At 39.3% G+C, this 23,550-nt stretch overlaps 1 protein-coding gene across 9 annotated transcripts in view; it reads right to left on the reverse strand.

Annotated features, from left to right (window-relative positions):
* Positions 1–23,550, reverse strand: part of DNM3 (dynamin 3) — a 634,013-nt gene that overhangs the window by 449,851 nt on the left and 160,612 nt on the right. For all 9 annotated transcript variants that reach the window (XM_051857117.2, XM_008264064.4, XM_051857115.2 and 6 more), the window contains one exon: positions 2,250–2,399. In XM_051857117.2, the coding sequence (XP_051713077.1) occupies positions 2,250–2,399 (150 nt within the window). The remainder of the gene's footprint in view (positions 1–2,249; positions 2,400–23,550) is intronic.

Consider the following 23,550-nt stretch of genomic DNA (forward strand, 5'->3'; position numbering starts at 1 on the left):
TGTAAGAAAAGAATCAAGAGTCTTATACACAGCTTCAATGCTAAAAGAAAACAACAATGCAGAATCACCCGAGCTTCACACATCATGCATGTGAAAGACTCCAACCCAAGTATGCATAGAATACAAAAAGGTTGTGCTAGTTTTCTCTATTTTTGTGATATCATTGTGCTGTAACAAATGATCATTTTAACATAATTTAAAACACACTGACTTGCATGTCTAACAGTTTACTCAGAGAGCTGTCATATCCTAGATGTTGTTAACTGGGGGTTATAACTAAAACACTAACAATAAATACATATATTCCCTGCCAGTCTTGTATATCATCTTCAAATAGTATAAATATTCTCAGAATAAGCTATTGCTTTCCCTTCAAAATCATCATATATTATTTGGAGAAGATTCTTCATGTAGCCTATTGGAAGGCTGTTATAGCCTCCCCTGGTGCTCTGAGTTGAGTGAGTAGATTGTAGGAACAGTTAGGATGTGACTCCATCAAACCTCTCCGTTCACAACAGTGTTGGCACCACGTCCTTTGGGGAGTAATAACTGAGCTTATGTCATTCATGCTCTATTTTAAAAGAAACAGAACTAGGAAAAAAAAAATGGAAACAAGAATTTGTCCAGGGGCTGGTGCTGTGGTGTAGTGGTCTAAGTCTCCACGTGCAGTGCCAGCATCCCATATGGGCACAGTTCTCATCCTGGCTGCTCCTCTTCGATCAGCTCTCTGTTAATGGCTTGGGAAAGCAGTAGAAGATGGTCTGAATGTTTGGGCCCCTGCACCCAGGTGGGAAACCCAGAAGAAGCTCCTGACTTCATAATGAAGGACCGGAGTAACTATGTTTCCAAAAAGTACCTCCATTAGGAGAGGCAGGCCTGACTTCCAGTAAAAGCAGCCTCACTCTGGGGAAACCTAAAGTTACAACGGAAAATCCCCTGGGTCTGACCCAAACAGGAACAGCCACATTTGATCTGGAAGTACCAGAGGTGACCCCAGCCAATCCACCGTTACCCCACACCCCTTGATGACGTAACCTGGCTTTAAAAGAGGCTCCCAAGCACAGCTCCGGGCCTTCCTCTGCCCTCCGCTGAGCGGTTGAGCAGACGGGTCCCTGCTGCAGCTTGTACTTCCGAAATAAACCTTGCTCTTGCATTTTGGTGTGTTCAAGTCTGGCAGCATTCATGGGGATCCGATGATCTGGTCACAACAATAACAACTCAGCTCCGGCCATTGCAATTATTTGGGGAGTAAACCAGCAGATGGATGATCTTTCTCTCTCTCTGTAACTCTACTTATCAAATAAATTAAAAAAATCTTTTTTAAAAAAAATTTATCCTACTAGAAATTGTCAGAACAGAGGCTTTTCCCATCATGTATCATGAATTGCTCATCTAATTTATAAAAGTTTCCATGGATAGTCTGGGTGGAAACACAACCTGAATCCTTGGGAAGAAAATAATTTAAAATATATAGGCCCCTCAAACTGTACTCTATATGTTGTGGGGGGGGGGTGCAAACTGTTCAAATCTGTGCTCAACATGGAGTTGGTCCTCTGTATATAAAATCAAGCTAAACACTCTGGCCTCAGAATCAGCCCTTAAGGCATTCGTATCATGTGTCTCAAAGATTCTGCAAAGACTGATGACATTAAAACTGGAAAATGTATACCTCTTTCAAATTCTACACATTTCTAACAAACGTAATGGGAATTTCTTTTTTCATTTTTTTTTTTTTTTTGACAGAGTGGACAGTGAGAGAGAGAGACAGAGAGAAAGGTCTTCCTTTTTCCGTTGGTTCACCCCCAATGGCCGTTGCGGCCAACGCGCTGTGGCCAGCACACCATGCTGATCCAAAGCCAGGAGCCAAGTGCCTTCCCCCAGTCTCCCATGCAGGCACAGGGCACAAGGACCTGGGCCATCCTCCACTGCACCCCCCAGCCACAGCAGAGAGCTGGACTGGAAGAGGAGCAACCAGGACAGAATCCGGTGCCCCGACCAGGACTAGAACCGGGGTGCCGGCACTGCAGGCGGAGGACCAGCCTATTGAGCCGCGGGGCTGGCCAATGGGAATTTCTAAAATGAGTAACCAAATTCTGATTTTTTAACAAGTCATCTCCTCTTCATAAAGATTCTAAGAGTATTTATGGCAGTATCCAAACATTATCCTAGACCCTACCATTTGTATCCTCTATACAAATAATCCATGTTACTTAATATAATAACATTTTTGAAAGAGTAATTTTACTTACCATGTGGAGAATAAACTCGTAAATTAATGGGTATGGGGGAGATGCCTTTATTCATCCCAGTCACACGATCTGTTTCTGCTTCAATCTCATGGCGAACTTCATCAAAATCTGTAAACTTTTTTCCTTTGCAATGCAGAAATTCACCATATTCTATAAAAAAAAAAAACAAATTAAAATGATCTAAATTTATGGATTTTGGGCCATAATTTTTGGAGAACAGTATTACTTTAATTTTCAACACATTCAGTGTTGTCTCCTTAGTCATCAAAATAGAACACAGTAGTTCTAAGAGTCACAGTGAATACCATAGAAATATTAAATATTCAAATGCTATCAATACTAAATTTGATAACTTTCAAATAAGCAATTAAGTACTATAAGCAGTTCTTATATTATCTAACCTATAAAATAACTTAAAGATAATTGTGACTGTCTATAGGATAAAACAAACAATAGCTGCTGACTGTCAAAGTGCTAATCTGTACTCAAATGATAGGAAAGGTACAGACAGAAGAGACAGCTTCATACTGCAGTGTTCAAAGAATGGAAGTAGGGATGAACTGACTACTGAAGAATGGGGAGGAGTTCATTCATGAAGGGAGAAGGAACTGTCTTTCAGAAAACCAGAGAATCTTCTTAGCTTCAACAACCCTGGCAGGCTAACTATGTACCTCTGCAGAGATCCATCCATGGATAGGGTACTGAGGCTGTGACCTCTTTGTGGAAAATTCTCATTGGAAAATGTTTCTTTCTACTGGTATGAAATCTTTGTTCTTGACATATTCCCTCAGTCCAGCTTTTGTCCACTGGAGCCATTCAGACAATCTTCCATGTAAAAGTCCAGGGACAAAGATGACTGTCAACCCCCAGAATCCGTGCCCTTGCCAGGCCTCTCTCACCATGCTTCCTTGCTTATCTGACCATTGCTCAGACTACATGGTGGCCAAGACTTCCCTGCACAGCTCAGCTCTTCAGGACCAGAAGAGCCAAAGACTCCTGATATGGGCCAAGGATATTCTGCTTTACTTTACCCAAGAACAGAAATGATCTAGCATTTTGGATGTCAGAATGACAGCTGGAGACAGACTTCATATCTGTGTTTCCTGCCAATGTGGATGGATATAAATATTTTTCTGTTTTTGTTTCTCCATAAAATTAACTACCATTAAAAAAAAAAAAAGAATTATTTGAGAGAGAGAGAGAATGAAAATCTTCCATCCACTGGTTCACTCCCCTAATGGTAGTAAAGTAAAGGCTGGGACTGGGTCAGGCCAAAGGCAGGAACCCAGCACTCTACCTGGGTATATCCCACATGGGTGGCAGGGGCCCAAGTTCTTGAGGCATGCTGATATTTTCCCCAGGTGCATTAGCAGGGAGCTGGATCAGACGTGGAGCTGCTGAGACTTGAACTGGCACCCATATGGGATTCCAGTATTGTGGGTGGTGGCCCAAAGCACTGCACCACAATGCCAGCCTCCGTGCATTTTCTGAAAAATGGCAAGCTTTAAATCAACTGGGAGTTCATTCTTCTAATGGTGAAAGTGCGCACAACAGTAAGTATTCAACAGGCTGCAGAGATCTTGCCTGAAGAGATAACTGCATCACTTGGCATATTCTTTAACATATTTACCCAGACAGGTGCTATTTTATAACATCATAAATTCCCAGAAGATACAGCCTTAATTTTACTACCCATTCAACCCTTAATCCAGTACCATGTGAACATAAGACTTTAAAGATAAGTGGAAGATTAAATGAGAAAAAAAATAAACATCAGAGGTCAAATTCCACAAATAAGAATAAATAAGAAAAAATGAGTGAGAAATATTTCAGAAGAAATGGAACTGTCTTTTTCAATTTAATATCTTCTGAGGAAATAGACACGTAATGCCTTACGCTGATCACAATTACTCCTGTCATCGAGTTAATAAGCTTCTTATTATGGGGACTATATTTTCAATTGTTATTTATCAGTTAACATCTAAAGTAACACAAATGGGACTTCTTTTGTAGCCACTAGATGGCGCTTACTTGCTTTCTCTGAAAGAAACTAATGTCCTTCCAAAAGGTGGAAAAATCAACACAATTTTCAAATTAGACTTAAATTAGTTACTAGGCTCCTCAAAATGGCTTTATCTTGGATTTGAGAGATTCTAACTGTGCAGGACCATTTAAAATATTTGTATTTTTTTAAAGGATAGGGTCCCATAAGCAGATTTAGGGATAGATACTTGTATTTGTTTATTTATTCTACTATTTATCAAGCTTCTACCACTTACTTGCTAATCATTGCGTTAGAAACTGGGATAAGGAAAGGGGGAAAAATTGAGTCTGTAGCCCCACAAAACCTAAAACCTAATGAGGTGAAACAGTAAACAATGTGTGTGCCAACTGATAAAGGATACAGAAAAATAAAATAGGAGGGGATATTAAATGTCTTGGAGGAGGGAAGGATTGCTTCATTATATGGTGTAGTTGAAGAAGGTTCTCCTATATGATAAAGTTTATTTGAGCAAAGACTCAGGAAAGGGAGAGAGCAAACAATGCTTTATGTAAAGGCATCCAGGAAGAGTACCCAGAACAGATGACACTGGGCGTGCTGAGAAGAGTAAGAAGGCCAGTGTGGCTGAAGCATGGGGCATGGGGAGAAAGGCAGGAGATGAAGTCAGAGCTGCAGTCCAGATCTGGATGGTGGGAGGGTCTGCAGACCACCCAAGAATTTTGGCTTTCACTCTGAGATGGCAGACCACCAGAAAAATTTGGGATTGAGAAGGAACATGATGTGACTGAGGTTTGAAATGAATGACTGTGGCTACCAGATTGAGGACAGACGGTGGGGAGCAAGAAAGAAAGCTTACTGTTGGAATAATCTAGGCAAGACATGATGAGGCCTAGACTAGGATGGCAAGAATTGGTTAAGTTCTAATTATTTTGGAGGTGAAAAAATGACAGGATTAGCTTATGAATTAAAGCTGAAGTATGGCAAAAACAGGTGTCAAGGATAACTTCAAGGAGTGTATTTACCAGCTTTTCATTTCTACAATGAAATAATGGAGGCATTAACTTGATAAAGAGAAAAGGTTTATTTAGCTCACAAGTTTGGAGGTTCAGGTCCACGACTAGGCAACCCCATTGGTTTGGCCTCTGATAAGAGTGCAGCTCAGAGGAAGGATCACGAGGAGAGACAGATACTGAGCCAAACTCGGGCTTTTATAGCCAACTCAAGAGAACTACCTTCTGATAGCACAGTTCCAGTTACCTATGGACCTCCCACTGGGCCCACCTCCTAAACACCACAACTGGATTAAGTTGCCACCCTGTTAGTATCATTAACTTATGAGATTGAGGTTTAAATATCTGTATGAGTTCAGGAACCAAATCCATTTTCAAACCACAGCAAGGAATTTAACATCAACAGCCAGAAGAATTTTGACACAGAAAAAGACTGAAGGGAAGAGGCTGGGAAGACAGGGGAAAAGATGAGATAGGGGTTGAGAATGAAAAGTTTTGTTAAGGACCTTTTACATATGCAGAACTGCAGCTAATGGCTGAGAATCTCAGAGCTGTAGGAGACGTTCACGCAGCCAATCATCTGAAAGGTGCGTGTTTACTCTGAAAACTTTCCAGAAGATGACGGCCAAGAACTTGAGGAAAAGGGCAGCCTTTTCCTGAGTACACACCAAAAAAAGGCCTTTGGGCCTAGACTCAGGAGTCTTTTCAGCCAGGGAGAAATCTCAGGTAGCAATATGTATTTGGGATTCATTAAAACCAGGCACACAGAAAATCACTGAGTGAGAGTAGTAGGGTCAAAGCACTGGGCCCTGTGTTTTCTAATGTTTGGAGGTCAGGAGATGAAGATTGAGAAGGTTGCAGAGGTACCCAAAGAAACAGGTGAGTCAAAGCTGAGTGAGGGGAGTATTCCATGAAGGAAGGAGACCTTCTACTCCACCAAACACCTGCCAACATGTCAGGGAAGATGAGCACAGGAATGAATGGTTCATAGAATTTCACAACTTGAGGGGCCTTCGAGAAGTTGACAAGAGCTGCTACAGGCAAGTGGGGGGAGTTTGATAAAAGCCTGACGGAAACAGAATTAAGGGAGAAAAAGAAGAGATGAAAGAAAATTATTATAGATTTCTTTAAAGATTTATTTTATTTATTTGAAAGGCAAAGTTACAGAGTGAGAGAGAGAGAGAGATCTTCCATCTGTTGGTTCACTCCCCAAATGGCTACAACAGCCAGGGCTGGGCTAGGCTGAAGTTATGAGCCTGGAGCTTCTTCTGGGTCCCCCATATGGGTGCAGGGGCACAAGACTTGGGCCATCCTCTGCTGCTCTCCCAGGTACATTAGCAGGGAGCTGGATCAGAAGTGGAGCAGCCGGGATGCGAATTGGTACCGATACAGGAGGCCGGCATTGCAGGCAGCAGTTTTAACCCATTATGTCTAAACACTGGCCGCTATAGACATTTCTTTTAAGGAACAGAAGTGAAGTGACAGCTAGAAAGGGATGCAAAGTCAAGGGAAAGTTTTGTGAAGATGGAAAAACTAATAGCATGTTCATGGGCTGATGGTAACAAATCAGCATTAAAAGAAAAATGATGATCCAGACTGAGAATGGACAAATGTGGAAGTGATATCTTGGAAACAGACAAGGGAACCAGAAAGAAACATGGGGTCAGCGCTGTGATGTAGTGGGTAAAGCCATGGCCTGCAGCGCCAATATCCCATATGGGTGCCAGTTCAAGTCCTGGCTGTTCCACTTCCAATCCAGCTCTCAGCTATGGCCTGGGAAAGCAGTAGATGAAGGCCCAAATCCTTGGGCCCCTGCACCCACGTGGGAGACTCAAAAGAAGCTCTTGGCTCCTGGCTTTGGATTGGCCCAGCTCTGGCCATTGCAGCCATTTGGGGAGTGAACCAGAGATGGAAGAACCCCCCAACCCTGATCTGCCTCTCTGTAAACCTGCCTTTCAAATAAAAAAATAAATATTTAAAAGAAAGAGAGAGAGAGAGGAGGGAGGGAGGGAGGGAGGGAAGGTAGGAGGGAGAGAGGAAGGAAGGGAAGAAAGAAGAAGGAAGAAGGAAGGAAGGAAGGCAGGAGCCACTGCACCCATGGGAACAGTAAGGAAGCAGACCTATGAGTGTGGATGAGACAAACTTGTACAATTGATGGTGGTGGGAGCATGAAAATTCATTAGGTGAGACTGGGAAATTATGACATTTGTCTGAATGTCTTTTAAAAACATTTTTGCATACATTCTCACTGGTTAAACCATATAGATACTACTATTTCTTCCATACACACATACATATCCATAGAGTGCTCCTAAATGACTGGCCTAAGAATGACAGTATCAAGGATGTCAACTTGATACTAATCTATGTCCATCACTGGGGTTCAGCATTCCCCAGCATACCAGGAAAATTAATGGGGAAGGAACCATGATATTCTTTTTTTTTTTTTTTTATGAATCCAGAAAGCCTTCTGGAAAAGAATTCATCCTATAGGATGAAAAATTCAAATGGACCCAGATGACTTCAGTTGTCAGAAAGTGGCTACCTGAGCCACTGTGGAAGACAGATGGAGATATTTCAGAAATCTGAATATAGACCTACCATATGATCCAGCCATCCCACTCCTGGGGATTTACCCAAACCAAAAGAAATCAGCATATGAAACAGTTATCTATACTGTTACATTCACTGCAGCATAACTCACAATAGCTAAGATACAGAATCAACCCAGATGTCCATCAGTTGTTGACTGGATAAAGAAATTATGGTATATATACACTATGGAATGCTACTCAGCTATAAAAATATGACCTTGTCTAAATAAGATCGAAGTCGGCAAATTCAAAAAGCTTCCATAGCCTTGGCAACTCACGACTAGAGCCTAGGGAGATTATTGACGCCATAAACAAGAGTGTCAAATTGTTAAGTCAACAACAGGAGTCACTGTGCACTTACTCCTCATGTAGAATCTCTGTCCTTAATGTGTTGTTCAATGTGAATTAATGCTATAACTAGTACTGAAACAGTATTTTACACTTTATGTTCTGTGTGGGTGCAAACTGATGAAATCTTTACTTAATATATACTAAATTGATCCTCTGTATATAAAGAAAATTGAAAATGAATCTTGATGTGAATGGAATGGGAGAGGGAGAGGGAGATGGGAGGGTTGCGGGTAGGAGGAAAGTTATGGGGGGGGAGCCACTGTAATCCATAAACTGTACTTTGGAAATTTATATTTACTAAATAAAAGTTAAAAAAATTAAATCCTGTCTTTTGCAGCAAAATGGATACAACTGGAAACCTTTATACTTAATGAAATAAGCCAGTCCCAACAGGACAGTACCATATGTTTTCCCTGATTCAAGGTAATAGAGTACCTCAAATGTAATGTAATGTGAAATGGGCATTTTGAGTTTTGATGTTTATTTACAGCTCTTGTCTCTTCTGTTGAGGAACAGTGGGTTTTTTTAATACTATTTATTGAACTCTTTTACTTAGTGTAGGGTTAAATTCATGATCATTAAGTAAGCTGAAAGTAGATCTTCATATAAAAATTAAGAGTAGGAATGGGAGAGGGAGAAGGAAGAAAGATTGGAGCGTGGGTGGGAGGGAAGTAGGGTAGGATGGGAAGTATCATCACTATGTTCCCAAATCTGTACATATGAAATATATGAAACTTGTAAAACTTAAATAAAATTTTAAAAATGGTGGCTACCTGTAGTTCCCTAGTCTCTAAGAGTACAGTGATCACTTTCAGAATATACATCCCATTTCTTATAGAAAAACATAGTAATCAAAACACACAATTCATAGCTACAGGATTATATTGCCAGTAAGGTGAGTTTTACCAGCAACAAAGTCAGTCAGTCCTGTTATGGCATGCCTGCCCCTTAGTGTGCAGACCAGGGATATTTGTATAGCAGAGGTAGTAAGAATGTTCGACTGACCTGACCACCGTTGCTATCAAGGAGGATAATCCATTAGTTTGTACCACAACATTAAATAAATCTTTGTTAGCAACAAAGAGTTAAAAAGATCACATCTTCACCTCGTTGTGATTCAAAAATACAAGCACAGATAAAAGTCTTGGAAAAGACTATAGCAAAATTAATGAAACATTATACTCACACCTGAAAAAGAGTTTTTGCAAGAGTCTGGGGATGAGGGAAGTTCCAGAATCTAAGCCAGGCCCTATAGAACAGTATTACTAGCCAACCAATATCTTAGTTTTTTTAAGAGCTGGCAAATATGGGTCTTCTAAGAATTTCACATTATGGTAAACTAATACACCTGAAGAGCTACACGATCTCATCTATGGTTTTCAGATTCATTCTTTCTCATAAAAAGGTATAACTTTCCAAAGGCAGAAGTTCTTTCAACATGTTCTTAGTGTTGTTTTCATTCTCAAAGCTTGGCAATTTTTATATGAAATGCTTGCTTTCTCTAACAACTGCAGCTTCAGCTCAGGATCAATCTTTATAGACAGTGTATTCAATTTCTTAGCCATGAGCTCTTACAGAAGTTGAAGGTTATGTGTGTATAAACTTTGAAACCCTGATAATGCACCCACAAAATAGAATTTTGTTGCAGTATAACCTATCTTACTAAAAATTCTGGTATATTTTCAGTTTCACAAAGTAAATTCCTAGTTTAAAATATCTTCCTTGTTTTCCCAATCTTAAAAAGAGGCTACATTTAAAACAAAGGGTAAGATACATTGTTATATGAAAGAATAATGAGAGGGGGGAAAAAGAAGCATATTAAAAAATCACAACTGGTCAGCACCGCGGCTCAATAGGCTAATCCTCCGCCTAGCGGCACCAGCACCCAGGATTCTAGTCCTAGTCAGGGCGCCAGATTCTGTCCCGGTTGCCCCTCTTCCAGGCCAGCTCTCTGCTGTGGCCTGGGAGTGCAGTGGAGGATGGCACTAGTTCTTGGGCCCTGCACCCATATGGGAGACCAGGAGAAGCACCTGGCTCCTGGCTTCGGATCGGCATGGTGCGCTGGCCGCAGCGCACCGGCTGTGGCGGCCATTGGAGGGTGAACCAACGGCAAAGGAAGACCTTTCTCTCTGTCTCTCTCCCTCACTGTCCACTCTGCCTGTCAAAAAAAAAAATATATCACAACTACAGCTCTATTTTCTTTTTATTTCTCTGTAACACATTTTAGTACTGTCATTTCTACTTGTCATGAAAAACAAATTATGCTAGGTTAAACAACTGACAAATTGTTTGGGGGAAAGAGAAGATGGTTTATGCCTGGGCACTGTTCCAATCATCTGTGAAAAGTACAGCATGACCATAAAAATTTAAATATTTCCAATATGCCCTTTCCACAGGGAAAAGCATGCATATGTTTTAATCCATCAAGGTTAAGTAGAAAAGAATAATTATGGAGTACAAGCATATATCCTCTTGTCAATCTTTATTCTAAGAACTGGGATCCTCGGTATTTTAGTTGGAATCTTATTTCCAAAATGTTTTTAATAGTGATGGTTTGTGAGCACAGAGCTACAATGAAATAAAGTAATAGATTACAAAAATAAGGAACAATTTTTAGTGAAAATAGCTGAATATGCTGGCTGTAAGAGTATCTATATGTGACTAAATTGAAAAACATATTTCCTCAAAGACAATGGTTACATTTTACTTTTATTTGCCCAGTGGTTATCATATTTGGAGAAAAGAATATCTGTAGATGTCTCACTTCTTTATAAGGCTTATTTTGCCTAAACTATTGAGTAATGCCAGTTTTAAACAGCAATGCTTCCAGCAAGTCTTAAAGTTGTTTTGAATTGAAACAAAGATGCTAAAAATACGGTTTTGCTAGCTATGAATTCTATGGCACACAGATAGGAAGCAGATTTCAATTGTGTCAGTAAGGTACACAGGGAAAGTTCATCAATCAAGAAAAGATGAGGAAATCTAAAGGCAGAAACCATTAACCTCAGAAGGTAGTGAGTAAAAGACAGAGTCTCAGTAGCAACCTTAAGAAAAATAAGGTGGGGTGGGGTGGGAGAAAGGAAAGACAAAACTTCCTACCAGACAAATGGTAATACCACGCTGGTACCAGAGACCAGACACAGATTAGAGTAGGGGACCAGGTTTCTGGCACATCCAAGACAGACTAGGAAATCAAAACAGAACTCCATACCCAAATGAGCCAGATGATACAAAGCAGAAGAACAAAACGTGAACTCAGTCATGGAATGGTAGATATAGCACAGTACTCAGAACCATGAGAAAGACAAATACCAACGTTGCCTTGATATTTACCATTCAATGATGGTGTTCACAGTTTCCTAGGGGCTGTCTGGTTCTAAGTACTGGATGAGGCTAAGCCAACATTTGAGAATTAAGTGGCTACAGATAACTGGTGCCAGTATTGTACAGAAATCCCGAGAGATGGTGGACATGTGTAGAATATTCTACTACAAGTATCCACAAAAACAGATTAACAGCAGCTTGATTTGGTTCTGTATTTTTTACAAAGGAGCTTGAAAAGTATAACATAAATCAACTCTATTTCATACCCCAAAGTTTCCAAGTAAAACCCAATGAAGAGATTAACTAAACAGGAAGTACACCAAGCACTTGCAAAGCAGATAATTATTCTAAGTATCAACTGCATTTACATAATTTCCCTCTTCCTTGAAATACTTTGTTCTACTGAATCCTATTATTCCCAGTTTCCAGATTTTCTCTTTCACTGATTGTTCCTTTTCTGTGTCCTTTGTTCACTGCTCTTCTCTTCTACACTTCTAAATATCAGAGGGCCCCAGACCTCCTTCTATACCTTCAAATCTTTAACATTTCTGTCCTCTCTCTGTGTGATCTTATCTAATGTCATGGCCTTATAATTACTTATGTATATCCTCCACACTCAGTTCTCCCCTGAACTTCAGACTTGTATACCTCTAATTCCAATGCATAACAGATACTTTTTTTTTTTATGAACAGGCAGAGTGGACAGTGAGAGAGAGAGACAGAGAGAAAGGTCTTCCATTTGCCATTGATTCACCCTCCAATGGCCGCCACGGCCGGCACATTGCGGCCGGCGCACCGCCCTGATCCGAAGCCAGGAGCCAGGTGCTTCTCCTGGTCTCCCATGTGGGTGCAGGGCCCAAGCACTTGGGCCATCCTCCACTGCACTCCCCAGCCACAGCAGAGAGCTGGAATGGAAGAGGAGCAACCGGGACAGAATCAGGTGCCCCAGCTGGGACTAGAACCCTGGGTGCTGGCGCCGCGGGGGGAGGATTAGCCTATTGAGCAGCGGCACCAGCCAGATACTTCCTCTTGAATGTATATTAGATATGAATCTCAATAGCCTGCTTGGGGCCGGCGCTGTGGCACAGCAGGTTAACGCCCTGGCCTGAAGCACCAGCATCCCATATGGGTGCCCGTTCGAGACCTGGCTGCTCCAATTCCAAGTCAGCTGTCTGCTATGGCCTGGGAAAGCAGTAGAAGATGGCCCAAGTCCTTGGGTCCCTGCACCCATATGGGAGACCTGGAAGAAGCTCCTGGCTCCTGGCTTCCAATCAGCATAGCTCCAGCCATTGTAGCCAATTGGGGAGTGAACCAACAGATGGAAGACCTCTCTCTCTCTCTCTCTCTCATTCTCTCTCTCTCTCTGCTTCTCCACTCTCTGTGTAAATCTGAATTACAAATAAATAAAATAAATCTTTTAAAAAAATTAGCCTGCTCAAAACTAAACTCTTAATTCCCCACTGCCCTAGCCTCCCATCATCTATACTACCTTCTTCCACAGTCTTCCACATTGATATCACCACTGAATCAGGCTCTTAAACCAAAACCAAGAGCCACCTTTTCATCCTTCTTTTCCCAGCTCTCCCCCAAACCCTTTCCCACAGTCTTCACATGTGGTCATACAACTTCTCAGCCCACTCCTCCTACCACAAAAGCAATCTAATTGGTCTTCCTGATTCCACTCTTTTTGTTCTTCAGAATCCATTCTCTACCCAGCAGTTGAAAAGATCTTTTAAAAACATACATCAGATCAACTCTCCCCTGTTTAAAAGCCTTTATAGGTGTCCTAGTATGTTTAGAAAAATCCAGATTCTTCATTCAGTCTACCAAGCCCCAGTCAGTCTGGCCCACCTCTCTTATGCCATTGCTATCACTATCTCCATCCTCCTTGTTCCAATCACTTCACTCCTATAACAAGCCAAGAGAGGTGGGTGCCATTTTGGACACACATAACAGCTGCACTAGCTCGTGTCTATGTGCCCAAAAACCAGATGAGCAGAGATGCCTCAGTCTGGCTGGGATAACTTACAGGGGCTAGGAGCTTGTGATTGCGGGAGGTTTGTGTGCTAGGACTATGAAAACACTGTGGCTGCATGAGAGGGCATAGGGTGTGGTTGGGACTTTGGGCTGTCACTGTGAGAGGATCCACATTCTCAGGGCTTCCTGATACTCTAGTGAGGGTCATTGCTGTGGGATCCATACTCAAACCAAGGACTGCACAGATCTTTTGTGTGGTTCCTTGGGCAGAGTGGATGAATACTGTATCCACTGGGGCTAATGCCCAGGCCCTGGTATCCTTTGAGGAGAGGAAGTGAGTGTGAGACTACACAAACAGAGCATAACAAACCTACCCTCTAATTAAAAAAAAAAAAGAGAGAGAGGATATTTAACACACCCTACCTGGGTCTCACCTTGGACACTCCCTTCACTCTGGAGCACTGAATAGAGCTCCCCAGCCACACATACCACACACCTCTGAGTATTCACTGAAAAAGAGAACATTCCACTAAGCCACAGAGGCATAGTCCAAAGATAAAAGCCATCACAGGCAAAAAAAACAAAAAGAAACAAAACAAAAAACAGACAAGTATCTCTACAAATGCCAGATAATAAACACACCAATTCAAGAAATAAGAATAAAGAATACAACATGACGTCCCCAAAAGAACACAACTCTTCAATACTAGAATGTTAAGATGAAGAGGTTGAAATGCCAGAAATGTAATTGAAAAAACTGATCATAGGATCATCTAGAAGTAATCAGAAGCAAATCTATGAACTAATGAAATCCGTACAGGACATAAAACAAAATTTCTGCCATGAAATTGAGATCTTAAAGAGAAATCAAAATGAAATCTTGGAAATGAAGAATCCAATAGAACAAATAAAGAATGCAGAGGAAAGCCATAATAACAGACTCAGTCTAGCAGAAGAAGAATATCCAAATTTGAAGATAAATCTCTTCAAATTTTACAATCAGACCAAAAACAAGAAGAAAAAAATTAGAAAACTAAAAAAACACTGTAGGACAGTTATAGGAAACAATCAAACAACCTAATATACTGGTCCTAGGAGTTCTTCAAGGTATGGAAGAAGAATGGAATAGAAGGTCTTTTTGGTGAAATAATTACAGAAAACTTCCCTAATTTGGAGAAATAAAGGGACATCCAAGTACACAAGGCATACAGAACTCCTATTAGATATAAGCAGAAAAGATCTTCACCATAACACATTGTAGTCAAATTCTCCACAGTAAGACATACAGAAAAATTCTAAAATGTGCATGAGAGAAATGCCAGATTGCTTTCAGAGGATCTCAAATTAGACTCACAGCTAACTTCTCATCAAACCCTACAGGCTAGGAGAAAATGACAAGATATATTCCAGGTCCTAAAAGGAAAAAAACTGTCAACCCAGAATACAGTACCCTGCAAAGCTCTCATTTATGAATGAAAGTGAAATAATGACCTTCCATAATACCATAAATTGAAAGAATTTGTCACCACTCATCCAGCTTTACAAAAGATGCTTAAGGATGTGCTACACACAGAAACACAGAAACATGGTCATCACTATGAGAGAAGGTGAAGGCAGAAAATCTCCCAGTAAAAGTACAAAGAATTTGCAAAGTAAACAATAGGAACATTTATGGAAAAAATGGCAAGGCCAAGTCATTACTTAAAAATAGTCACCATGAATGTAAATGGAGTCAACTCTTCAGTTAAAAGACATAGACTGGCTGAATGGATTAAAAAACAAAACCAATCTATTTGCTGCCTACAAGAGACAAACCTCATCAACAAAGAAAGTGAAAGGATAGAAGATATTCTACACTAGCAGAAACCAAAAAAAAAGCTGGTATAGCCATCCTAATATTAGACAAAATAGAGTTTAACATAAAACTGTTAAAAGAGACAAAGAAGGTCTCTATGTAATAATTAAGGCATAAATTCAACAGGAAGATGTGACTATTATAAATGTATATGCACTTAATTACAGGGCACCTGGCTATTTAAAAGAAATGTTAATGGATCTAAAGGGAGACAAGGCTCCAATACAATAGTAATAGTGGTCTTCAATACCCCACTTTCAGCAATGGGCAGATCAACCAGACAGATAATCAGCAAGGAAACAACAGAGCTAATCGACACTATAGACCAAATGTACCTAACAGATATCTACAGAACTTTCCATCCAATAGTTGCATAATACATATTCTCACTGGTGCATGGAACTTTCTCTAGGATTGATTGCATGCTAGACCATAAAGCAAGTCTCTGCAAATTCAAAAAAATAGAAATCATACCATGCATCTTCTTGGACCACAATGGAATGATGCTGGAATTCAACAACTCAGGAATCTCTAGAACTTATACAAATACATGGAAACTGAACAAAAGGCCCCTGAATGAACAGTAGGTCACTGAAGAAGCCAAAAGAGAAATCAAAAACTGGAAACAAATGAAGATGACAATACAATATACCAAAACTTATGATATACAGCAAAAGCAGTGTTAAGAGGAAATTTTATAGCAATTGGTGCCTACATCAAGAAACTGGAAAGGCAGAAAATAAACGAGCTATCAATGTTTCTCAAGGACCTAGAAAAATAATAGCAAGCCAAACCCAAAACTAATAGGAAAAAAAGAAATAATTAAAATTAGAGGATAAATAAAATTGAATCCAAAAAAATGCAAAAGATCAGCAAAACAAAGAGCTCTTTTCTTGAAAAAATAAACAAAATTGACACACCATTGGCCCAACTAACCAAAAAAAGAAGAGAAGACCCAAATCAATAAAATTAGAGTTGAAAAAGGAAATGTTACAATAGATACCACAGAATTAAAATAATCATCAGAAATTACTACAAAGAGCTATATGCCAACAAACTGGGAAACACAGGAAAAATGGACAGATTTCTGAACACATACAACCTATCTAAAATGAGCCACTAAGACATAGAAAACCTAAAAAGACCACTAAACAAGAAGAAATTGAATTAGTAATAAAGAACCCTCCCAAACAAAGAAAAGCCCTGGACCAGATGGCTTCACTGCTGAATTCTACCAGACATTTAAAGAACTAACTCCAATTCTTCTCAAGCTATTCAAAACAATTAAAAGGGAGGTAATCCTCCCAAATTCTTTCTATGAAACCAGCATAACCTTAATTCCTAAACTTGAAAAAGATACAACACAGAAAGAGAACTACAGACCAATTTCCCTGATGAATATAGATGCAAAACTCCTCAACAGAATTCTATCCAATCTAATCCAACACATCAGAAAGATCAGGCAGGATTTATCCCTGGTATGCAGGGTTAGTTCAATATTCACAAATCAATCAATGTGATACATCACATTAATAAACTGAAAAACAAAAATCATGACTATTTCAATATATGCAGAGAAAGCATTTGATAAGATACAATATTCTTTCATGATGAGAAATCTAAGCAAATTGGGTATAGAGGGACATTCATCAACATAATCAAGGCAATTTAGACAAACCCACAGCCAGTGTCCTATTGAAGGGGGAAAATTTGGAAGCATTCCCACTGAGATCCAGTATCAGACAAGGATGCCTACTCTCATCATTGCTATTCAATATAGTCCTGGAAATTTTAGCCAGAGCCATTAGGCAAGAAAAAGAAATCAAAGGGATTCAAATCAGGAAAGAGGAAGTCAAACTATCCCTGTTTGCAGATGATATGATTCTTTATATAGGGGATCCAAAAGACTCCACCAAGAGAGTATTGGGACTCACAGAAGAGTTTGGTAAAGTGTCAGGATATAAAATCAACACATAAATCCAACAGCCTTTGTAAACACAAACAATGCCAAAGCTAAGAAAAAACTTATAAGATCCCACTGACAATAGCTACAAAAAAATAAAATAAAATATCTTGGAGTAAATTTAACCAAGGATGTCAAAGATCTTTATAATGAGAATTAGAAAACATTAAATAAAGAAGTAGAAAAAGACACACAAAAATGGGGAAAAAAATCCACATTCATGGATTGGAAGAATCAATATCATCAACATGTCCATTCTTCCAAAAGCAATTTACAGACTCAATGCAATACCAATCAAAATACCAAGGACATTCTTCTCAGATATAGAAAAAATTATGCTGAAATTCATATGGAAACACAGGAGACTCCAAAAGGCTAAAGCAATTTTATACAACAAAATAAAGCTGGAGGCATCACAATACCTGATTTCAAGACATACTATAGGGCAGTTAAAATCAAAACAGCCTGGCGTTGATACATAAACAGATAGATAGACCAACGGAACAGAATAGAAATGCCAGAAATCAATCCATGCATCTACAACCAACTTGTCTTTTATAAAGGAGCTAAAATCAATCCCTGGAGAAAGGACAGTCTCTCCAAAAGTGATGCTGGGAAAATTGTATTTCCACATGCAGAAGTATGAAGCAAGTCCTCTACCTTACACCTTACACAAAAAATCCACTCAAAATAGATTAAAGACCCAAATCTATGACCTGATACCATCAAATTATTAGAGAACATTGTGGCTGGCGCTGCAGCTCAATAGGCTAATCCTCCACCTTGGGGCGCCAGCACACCTGGTTCTAGTCCCGGTCGGGGCACCAGATTCTGTCCTGGTTGCCCCTCTTCTAGGCCAGCTCTCTGCTGTGGCCCAGAAGTGCAGTGGAGGATGGCCCAAGTGCTTGGGCCCTGCACCCACATGGGAGACCAGGAGAAGCACCTGGCTCCTGCCTACAGATCAGCGCGGTGCGCCAGCCACAGCACACTGGCCATGGCGGCCATTGGAGGGTGAACCAACGGCAAAGGAAGACCTTTCTCTCTGTCTCTCTCTCACTGTCCACTCTGCCTGTCAAAAAAAGAGAGAGAGAGAGAGAGAGAGAGAGAGAGAGAGAGAGAGAGAACATTGTGGAAACCCTGCAAGACATTGGCAAAGGCAAAGAGTTCTTGGAAAAGACCCCAGAGGTGTGGGCAACCAAAGCCAAAATTGATAAATGGGATTACATCAAATTGAGAAGCTTCTGTACATCAAAAGAAACACTCAGGAAAGAATGTGAGAAATTATTTGCAAACTATTTAGCTGATAAAGGATTAATAACCAGAATATATAAAGAGGTTGAGAAATTAACAAGAACAAAACAAACAACGTAGTTAAGAAGTAGACAAAGGGCTTAAACAGGCATTTTCCAAAAGAAATCCAAATGGCCAACAGACATATGAAAAAATGCTCAGGATCATTAGCCATCAACGAAATGAAAATCAAAACCACAATGAGGTTTCACCTCACCCCCATTAGAATGGCTTTCATACAGAAATCAACAAACAACAAATGCTGGCAAGGATGTGGGGGAAAAGGTACCCTAATCCACTGTCAGTGAGAATGTAAGCTGGTAAAACCACTATGGAAACAGTATGGCGATACCGCAGAAATCTGAATGTAGACCTATCATATGATCCAGCCATCCCACTTCTGTGAATTTACCCAAGGGAAATGAAATCAGCATATGAAAGAGTTATTTGTACCCCCATATTTATAACAGCTCAATTCACAATAGCAAAGATATGGAATCAACCCAAGTGCCTGTCAACTAAAGACTGGATAAAGAAATTATGGGATCTGTACTCTATGGAATACTACACAGTAGTTAAAAAAACTGATCATTTGCAACAAAATGGATGAAAACATCATGCTTAGTGAAATAAGCCAGTTTCCAAAGGACATATACTATATATTCTCCCTGACCTGTGATAACTAATAGAGCACCTAAAAGGTAATCTATAGAAGTGAAATTGATACTTTGAAAAGCAATGACTTTGAACATCCATTGTCTTGACTAATGAGGAACAGGTTAACAGGTTTTTTTTTTCCATACTATTTGTTGAACTCTTTACTTAACATAGATTTAATCATATACTAATAAAGTTAATTGAAAATAGATCTTAGTAAAAAATAAGAATGGGAATAAGAGAGGGAGGAGGAATAGGGGTGGGAGAGTTGGTGGGAGGAGGGTATGGTAGGAACAATCACTATATACATAAAATTGTAATTATGAAGTGTATGAAGTTTGTATTCCTTAAATAAAAGGTTTCTGGGGAAAAAAGAAAAAATGTTTTATGTGTGTTTTTTATGCCTTTAAAAAAATTCTTTGTGTTCTTCCCTTGCATCATGTTTGTAACTATCACTTCTAATGAATAGATTTTTAAATTATAGTCCCATTCTAATTTGTCGCTTTAAATTTTAGACTGAAAAATCCAACAATCCAGTATGTATGATGTGAGTCTAAAATAAGACTGGAAAAAAGAATACAATCAGGACACTGCCATGGATGAGTTTTAAATCACAGACTTTATATAGATGGAGTATCCTTTATCCAAAGTGCTTGGACCCAGAAGTGGTTTTGGATATTGTATTTTAGATTGTTTACATATACATAACGAGACGGCATGATGATGAGACTCCAGTCCAAATACATTGTTCATTTATTTTTCATATACACCTTACGCAAATAGTCTGAGGGTAATTTAATCCAATATTTTTAGTGAGCCAGCATTTTGACTGCAAACTATCACATGATGTCAGGTGTGGGATTTTTCCATTTGTAGTGATATGATGACACTCAGAAAGTTTCAGATTTTTCAGTATTTCAGATGCCAGATTAGGTATAGTAAACATGTATTATCAATTTTGGAATCTCAGTTATTTTTTTCTCCCTCCTAATAATTATGTTAAAAACTAGAAATATCAAAAAGAGGTTTTTGAATAAGTGAATTATTATGTCATTTGAGAATAATTGAAAGTACAAATTCAGAAATAGCAAGCAATTCAATGTCATTCCTTGTTTTAATAATATATAAAAGTGACCTGTAGGGGCCGGCACTGTGGTGTAGTGGGTTAATGCCCTGGCTTGAAGCACCAGCATCTTATATGGGTGCCAGTTTGAGACCCGGCTGCTCCACTTCCAATTCAGCTATGGCCTGGGAAAGCAGTAGAAGATGGCCCAAGTCCTGGGGCCCCTGCATTTGTGTGAGAGACCTGAAGGAAGCTCCTGACTCCTGGCTTCGGATTGGCGCAGCTCCGGCCATTGCGGCCAATTGGAGAATGAATCAGCAGATGTAAGACCTCTCTCTATCTCTCTCTCTCTCTGTTTCTCCTCTCTCTGTATAACTCTGACTTTCAAATAAATAAATAAATCTTTAAAAAAATTTTTAAAAAGTGACCCACCAAGTAAACTGTAGCATAATTAAAAGTGAAATAAATACTTTGTCATGAAAACTCAAGTAATCAGATTTAAATTACAATAAAAGCTCTAAACTTTGCTTAATGAAAATATTTCCCCACAGAATCTTGGAAACATGGAATGAAGCTTACTAGACACTTAAGTAGTAGTCATAGTGTGATTAAAAATTTGTTTTCAAAAAAAATATGAGAGCTACAATAGAGAGGTAGAAAGAAACAGACAGACAGAGCTACCATCTGCTGTGTTGGGCCAGGTTGAAGCTCAACCTGGGACTCCCATGTGGAGGTACCCAATCACCTGAGCCAACACCACCACTTCCTAGAGTCTGCATTAGGAGCTGAGTCAGGCAGTAGAGCTGGGACTTGAAGTTAGGTACTTTGATACGGGATGCAGGCATCTTAACTGCTAGGCCAAATACCCACTCCAGAAAATTCATTTTAAAGTACAAATTGCAATTACTATTCCATGTAAATATTTAAAGATCTTTTGTGTATTTGGTAAACTCTTCAAATGCCTTCAAATTAAATTCCTTTAAGTTATCTGCTGAAAATAGAGCCAACTTAATCTTTGTATATGGTGAGAAATATGGGTTGAAACTCATCTTTTGCATTGAATATCTAATTTTTTCCATACAATTTGTTGAAATGATTACCATTTATCCATCAAATTGTCTCTGCACATCTGTCATCTACGTATGTGTAGATCCATCTTTAAGCCTATTCCATTGATAAATTTGCCCATCTTCATGACAATGCCACATGAAGTATTGTATCTGCAATAATAAGTCTTGAAATTAGGTAGTGTTAATTCTCCAAACTTGTTATTTCTCAAACTTATTTTTTTTAAAATTTTTTAAAGATTTATTTATTTATTTGGCTTCTGGGTCTTTTGCATTTCCATATGAATTCTGGAATCAGCTTGCCAATTTCTACAAAACAATTTAATTTTTTATTCTTTAGCCTCTACAAAATTCTTTTTAATATCACTCAGAAAAAGTTTTCTCCTCTGCACTGAGCTTGTACATATGCACAAGGCATTTTTAATTAAAAACACAAAAATGTTCCCTCGAATGCTTGCTCTGATCACTGAATTCAATGTTAACAAAATTTATAGATTCTTAAAACTGGTAGATACACCTCCTCTAAACTCTGACCCAAGAGAATTCACCAAGTATTTTGAAAGACATTATAGACTTATTTATTATCAATTATGTCTCAAATACTAACTTGTTAGTATAGCATAGCTTGGTAATGAAAGTACATATTTGTGGAAAAAAAAGTCTAAAGAAGTAAAGATTTTATCTTGTAAACATCATGTAAATTCTTCAGCAAAGTATTCACAACTGATAGTATAAAACTAAAATGCAAAGCAACTTCCTTGATAAAATGCCTTTGCCTGATAAATGGCAAATGGTGAAAAATGATTCTGTGACTCACAATACAGTTATAAAACATTTCTTTAAAACACTTTTTTATAAAAAGGAAAAGGGGCCGGTGCTATGGCACAGTAAGTTAATCCTCTGCCTGTGGTGCTCGCATCCCATATGTGCCCTATTCTAGTCCTGGCTGCTCCTTTTCCTATCCAGCTCTCTGCTATGTCCTGGGAAAGCACTGGAAGATGGCCCAATTGCTTGCGCTTCTGTACCACCCAAGAACCTCTTGGCTCCTGGCTTCAGATCATCTCAGCTCTGGCCATTGAGGCCATTTGGGGAGTAAACAAGCAGATGAAAGCCTTTCTCTCTGTCTCTTCCTCTCAACTGTCTGTAACTCTACCTCTCAAGTCAATAAACAAAATCTTAAGAAAAAGAGAAACTAAATATTGTTCCTAGTATGAAGAAAATTCAATTAATAAAATATGTCAATTAGTGTATGAATTAGCTAAATGGAGATAAACAAAATATTTTAGTATCTCCATTAAGTCATTTCTTTTTTTAATTCCTTTGTATTTTTTTATTTTTAGGTTTTTTTTTTTTTTTTTTTTTTTTTTGACAGGCAGAGTGGATAGTGAGAGAGAGAGACAGAAAGGTCTTCCTTTTGCCATTGGTTCACCCTCCAATGGCCGCCAAGGCTGGTGTGCTGCGGCCGGCGCACCGCGCTGATCCGAAGGCAGGAGCCAGGTGCTTCTCCTGGTCTCCCATGTGGGTGCAGGGCCCAAGCACTTGGGCCATCCTCCACTGCCTTCCCGGGCCACAGCAGAGAACTGGCCTGGAAGAGGGGCAACCGGGAAAGAATCCGGCACCCTGACCGGGACTAGAACCCGGTGTGCTGGCGCCGCTAGGTGGAGGATTAGCCTATTAAGCCGCAGCACCGGCCTTATTTTTGGTTTTAATTCTTGTAAGGTTTTAATTCTTGCAAGACTATCTACCACTTAGCAAACCCTACTGCACTGTGGTCAGATTAAATGATGCTAACAAAAAAAAATCTATACAAAATTAAAGCTCTAATATGAAAGCTTTTCAACTCAATTCACATATAAATTAATGCTATAGTAGTCACCGATTTTCTCAATGGGAATTTAATAGAAAACTCTCCAATAAAGACACTTGCCTTCCTTAAAGGAGCTCATGCATGGAAAGTAATCAGTTATGGGAGCTAGAAGGAGGACAATCAGTGACAAATATATGAGAAAAAAATCATGTTATTTGAAAGACAAGTGCACTCATTTTAGAAAGCCATTGAATATGAATACAAAACTTGGATCACAATGAGAAATGCAACCTTCCAATAACCATGTAGTAACTGCTTTAGTCATCTAACAGTATCATCAT

Source organism: Oryctolagus cuniculus, chromosome 7 (genome assembly GCF_964237555.1).
Source record: "Oryctolagus cuniculus chromosome 7, mOryCun1.1, whole genome shotgun sequence".
NCBI lineage: Eukaryota > Metazoa > Chordata > Mammalia > Lagomorpha > Leporidae > Oryctolagus > Oryctolagus cuniculus.